The sequence below is a fragment of the Sinocyclocheilus grahami genome, unplaced genomic scaffold (genome assembly GCF_001515645.1).
Source record: "Sinocyclocheilus grahami isolate Dianchi unplaced genomic scaffold, SAMN03320097.WGS_v1.1 scaffold15.1, whole genome shotgun sequence".
Lineage (NCBI taxonomy): Eukaryota > Metazoa > Chordata > Actinopteri > Cypriniformes > Cyprinidae > Sinocyclocheilus > Sinocyclocheilus grahami.
Window position 1 is genome coordinate 1973125 of NW_015505194.1, and position 5846 is coordinate 1978970.

General features: G+C 36.8%; 1 protein-coding gene across 1 annotated transcript; it reads right to left on the bottom strand.

Annotated features, from left to right (window-relative positions):
* Window positions 1-947: 947 nt before the first annotated feature.
* Window positions 948-2304, bottom strand: LOC107602849 (C-C chemokine receptor type 6-like). Its single transcript, XM_016295452.1, has one exon. It carries the CDS (start codon window positions 2148-2150, stop codon window positions 1032-1034), a length of 1119 nt encoding a protein of 372 aa, XP_016150938.1. The 5' UTR covers window positions 2151-2304; the 3' UTR covers window positions 948-1031.
* Window positions 2305-5846: the final 3542 nt, after the last annotated feature.

Below are 5846 nucleotides of genomic sequence, written 5' to 3' on the forward strand. Positions count from 1 at the left end.
AAGTTAACCAGATGAGAAATAAATTAGGCATGCATTATTGCAGCACACACACCTACAAGGTTAATAATTAAAAAAATTTTAATTAAATAATTGTAAATAATTAAAAAAAAAGCTATGGCAGTAAATCAGGTCCTGTCAGTGATGATCAGATATGCAAAAGATAACTGTTTGGGGGAAGGAACTAGTTTTTGTAGAGGACTGATATGCAAAAAGAACCTGTATACAGGTCAAAGATAAGATAACGTTTCAAAGGTCATGGCATGTACAAGACTTTCAATATCATTTAAAACTTGTGATTATTTTGAAAGGATTTTTTTTTTAAACTTATGAAAAAAAAAAAAAGTTAACCAGATGAGAAATAAATTAGGCATGCATTATTGCAGCACACACACCTACAAGGTTAATAATTAAAAAAATAAATAACCTAAAAGGTTATAAAAAAAGATGGTGAGACTCAGTTGGTGCGTTGGTTCTCAGCACTGGATCTCATTTCAGTACTTTGTTATTGTGTTGCAGTATTTTGCCTAATTTATTTAGATAAAACTTACATGTTTATATCTCAGATACATTAGGCAATGTTAAAGATTCTATGTACAAAAGGTAAATAGTACATCTAGAAAAATAAAAACATCCTGCATTAGTACTACATATGAAGCATGTCAATTACAAAATTCATTGATATACAGAAGACTTTTTACACTTTGCTGTTTTAACATAGAAACAAGGAATAACCATTTTCCCTTTATGGTTTGTAATTGGCATAATTTCTTAAAAAAAATTAAATGAATAATTTATTCATCATTTACTCAACCTCATGTTGTCCCAGTCAAAAAATTTAAAATAAAATAAAATAAATAAATAAATAAAAAATAAGTATGACTTTCTTTCTTTTGTGGAACACAAAAGACAATGTCATACAGGTTTGGAACAACATGAAGGTAAATAACTGATGACTGAATTTCCATTTTTGATCAATGCTAATCAGTCTGTCAGTCAAAATGCTGGGCACTTTGCCCTTAATTAGCGCATAATCACATGGTAAACGAAGTGCCATTGTCATTGTACGAGCCATCCATAGAGCGGCGTGTGGAAATGTACATTTCAGTGGTGGCCCGTGAGGAGCGTCTTGCTGACATGTAGTTCTTCCCCAAGCACCAGATGTCCCGTAGGATCTTCCGGAAGTGGTTTCTGAAATTCACTCCGATGAAGGCATACAGCAGGGGATTGAGACAAGCGTGCAGGTACGCCAAGCTTTTCGTGATGGTCATGGTTAGTGCGACAGATTCCTCATGGCTGCATTCCTGCAGTTCAAACATGTTGATGGTATAATACAACAGCGCCATATTATAAGGCATATGGCAGACCACAAACACAAGGACCACAGTGAGGACCACACGCACTGCCTTGTGTCTCTGAAAGTTCTTGGCCCGAAGGAGGGTGACAATGACACTGGCGTAACAGAATCCCACGATCAGCAGCGGCAAGAAGAAACCCAACGCAATCTGAGAGCTGGGCACCACAGTTTTCATCACACGTGCAGTTTGGTTCGACTTAAACATGAAAAAGCACACATAATTCTGGTCGTCACTGCTTAAAAAGCTGGATTCCATTGGGCCGGGTTGGTAACGCTCATAAAACATGAAGGTGGGCAGTGACAGCAGCAAGGCCAACAACCAGACGGCTGCGCAGACCAGATGGCTGTAAAGCAGAGTGCTTGAACGCAGCCGGTAGGAACGGCGGGCCTGTACGATGGCAAGGTAGCGATCTCCACTAATGCAAGCCAGGAGCAGCATGCCACTGTAGAGGTTCACGCTGTAGATGCCACGCAACAGCTTGCAAGACAAGTCCCCCATGGACCACCCGTGCTGCTCGCTGTAAATTATCAAAGGCAAGGCCACCACAAACAGGATGTCAGCGATGGCCACGTTCAGTAAGTACACGTCAGTCATGGACTTGGTTCGCTTGTAGAGAGCGTACGTCACAATTACGAGGGCGTTGCCAATGAAACCAGCTAAACAAATGATGGGGTGAACAAAAAAGTGGAGGAAGTTCTCCATGTCCTGTCTGCGGTCCATTGAACACGGTTCCTCTATATCAGTATAGAAGTCGGTGTAGTTGTAGTCTGTGCTGGTGTTTTCAAATTCATCCATTTTCTCCCTTTGAGACTGTAAAGAAAGTAAGAAAAAAAATCTAAATGAATTGGTGAAATTATTAATTTTATGGCAGAGTTCACTTGTCAAGATGAAGCTGCCTGAATGAAATTAACAAACCGTTAACTACGACTTTTGCCTCAATAAACTCCTAATTTGCTGCTTATTAATAGTTAGTAAGGTGGTTGTTAAGTTTAGTTACTGGGTAGGATTATGGATGTAGAATATGGTCATGCAAACTATGTGCTTTGTAAGTACTAATAAACAGCCAATATGTTAATAATAGGTATGCTAATAAGCAACTAGTTAATAGTGAGAATTGGTCCCTATACTAAAGTGTTACCGCTTGTTTAAATAATAAAGAGATTTGTTCCTAATTTTCCCTAAGAATGAGGAGGCAGACGTTTGTCATCATTTTGCCACTACCATATAATATTCTGTACAAATGTGAGTGTGAATTAAAAGACAGATTAGGGTAAATCCAACAATTCATTCCACACCAAGAAAAAGCTCTCAGTGCAAATGCTGCTTTGTACTTTGACATTTTACCCTTACAGAAAGAGGAAATCTGCAGAAAATCAGGTCACGTACAGATCAAAAGATTCAATGCATACAACAAATATTTACTGGCCATTAGTCCTGAACATGATGTTAGTTTAGAAAAGTGTAGCATTTCTCAACCAAAAGTACTTCTTTCTACGCATTCATAAGTTTTATAACAAGCATCAAGCATGAAAAACTAGGCAATTGATAACGTCATGCCTCATAGGTTCAAGAAAACACATCCAATTGTAAAAAACACAAAAATACAATGAAAAGCACTCTGCACTTACCATAAATCCAAACAATTTATAAATCAAATAAGCATCTTTGTAATGTTTGTATGTCACAGTTGTTTTATAAAGGCTGTCTTAATTAAATAAGAACACATATGGCGTGTCCGCTTAATGCACACAGGAAAGCTTAAGCATAAACATATTTCCAGGCAAGTTATTGTAGAGTTCTAGAGGACACATCGTACACACATGCCCTCTGCTGCCACAACTCAACATGAATTTGTTCTTTATGGGTATCCCACATACCAGTATACCTTCTACTTTTTTTCAAAAGGGTCAGGCTGCAGCCTTGCACTTGCACTCTCAGACACTTGCGCTTCCGCTAGCGACGTCACTTGCAGTCTTTATTTTTTATTTTGTTCTATTTTTTATTACTTTTTGTTTGAATCTCTCAATATTTTACAACAGTAGCCAGGTGGTGAAGACAAGAAAAAAGAAACTGAATTACAATCTTCACTTGCACTCTCCGCTACCTGCGACGTCACTTGCAATCGACACAAATCATGCGTGTTGCCAATGGAGACAAGAAGCTGTGGTGGTGATTAAACGATTAAAACTAATTTAGTACTAGCTGTAACATACAGGGTCCTGCAAGAAAAAGACAAGACCCTTTTGCAAATCCGTGGCCACAGAACAGCAGAATATGTCTGATATAAGTCTCTTGTTAAGCGTTTTCCTCCTGTAGAAAAACAAACACTTAACATGGCTTAATGTATTAAGATGCTATTAAAATATCAAATTAAATATACAGTTTATTAATATAATATGTATATAGTATTTTCCTCCCATTCCGCAAAACGTGGCATGATGTGGCATAATGGACTAAAAAGGCCAAACTCAGTATGCTCCTCTACATTATTAATATACATAACTAATATGTACAGGCAAGCAGGTGAGCCCAGAATAAACGCAACACGTTTCGTGTTGATCCTTTTAAAATCACTTAATGCATTTCATAATGCATGTTCATATTTGCTGGTCTGTATATACTTTGAGTCAACAACAAGAAATATAGGCTACTGAATTGTCTTTATCATCCGTTATTATGCCACATTAAGCGTTTTGCTGTAGCCTATGGGAGGACAAGTCAAAGTTTGCGCATTGTGTTCATGGCCATCTGCTTAACTTGTAGTACATTAAATAATAACTATATATCGAATTTGATCTTTTAATTGCACTTAATGTATCTTAATACATTAAGCCATATTAAATGTTTATGTTTTTCTACAGGAGGAGAGTTTTTAACAAGAGACTTTGTGCACTGCATTCATATTCTGCTGTGCTGTGGCCACGGATTTGCGGGTCTTGTCGTTTTCTTGCAGGACCCTGTATGTTATAGTACTAAATTAGTTTTAATCGTTTAATCATCACCACAGCTTCTTGTCTCCATTGGCAACACGCACGATTTGTGTCGATTGCAAGTGACGTCGCAGGTATCAGAGAACTCAGTATGCTCCTCTACATTATTAATATACATAACTAATATGTACAGGCAAGCAGGTGAGCCCAGAATAAACGCAACACGTTTCGTGTTGATCCTTTTAAAATCACTTAATGCATTTCATAATGCATGTTCATATTTGCTGGTCTGTATATACTTTGAGTCAACAACAAGAAATATAGGCTACTGAATTGTCTTTATCATCCGTTATTATGCCACATTAAGCGTTTTGCTGTAGCCTATGGGAGGACAAGTCAAAGTTTGCGCATTGTGTTCATGGCCATCTGCTTAACTTGTAGTACATTAAATAATAACTATATATCGAATTTGATCTTTTAATTGCACTTAATGTATCTTAATACATTAAGCCATATTAAATGTTTATGTTTTTCTACAGGAGGAGAGTTTTTAACAAGAGACTTTGTGCACTGCATTCATATTCTGCTGTGCTGTGGCCACGGACAACATAAAAAAGAAAAAAGACTGCAAGTGATGTCAATTGCGGAAGCGCAAGTGTCTGAGAGTGCAAGTCTGAGAGTGCAAGTGCAAGTCTGCAGCCAGACCCTTCTTTTTTTTTGCCTCCATGGCATTTAAATTGTAGCGCCGTTGGTCGCGTGGATCAATGTCATTTCATGTTGCAATTTCATTGGCTGCTGAGTAGATGCAGGTGCCACATTCACCCAGACAGTATTTGACAACTATATTTATTAAAAGTCGTGTTCATACAGGGACATCGCTGGATCTTGGCTGGGTAATTAATAGACAAGCATAAGCGATATAAGCAGCCATATGATGTCAATGATATGTTTATGATAATGATTCTTTTTTTTTTTTTATCTAGCAACTCTACCATTGATAGCTTAAAAAATGTAAAAATAATGAAATCAATAAAAATAAGGATAATAACAAAATAATGATAATGTTAAATAAATCCTTATTTCATAATTACATTTCACATATATATAAGCACTGAATGTAATTTATATATAGCGATACCCCTGGTTCATTTGATATTTTTCAGCAGTGGATCAAATATTGTTTGTACGAACAAAGCCAAGCTAGTTGTAATCAACACTTGTAACGAAAGTGACAAAAATAAATATGAAAAATTGCTATGTTCATAACATTGATTTTTTTGATCACATTTAACAAGACATTATTTAATAAATGTAACATTTACTCCGTTTTATTAAATGTGGTTGTGAGTCTTGATAATTTAAGGGAGCCATTTAAGATGTTGAAATCGATTATTACTCTTGTTTAATCCAAAGTGTGTGTGAATACAATGGTAGTTAACTCTGTAAAACTGGACTGACCACAGTATTCTGCTGCTGTATGAACATGAACAGCCCCAACTGGAGTAAACAGCCTGATTTTGCACCCATGGGTTAAGATGGATGCAGTGGGCTTGAATGGCAG

Bases quoted from the DNA above. Each gene is read 5' to 3' on its own strand.
- LOC107602849 (XM_016295452.1), bottom strand. From the start codon at position 2,150: ATGGATGAATTTGAAAACACCAGCACAGACTACAACTACACCGACTTC.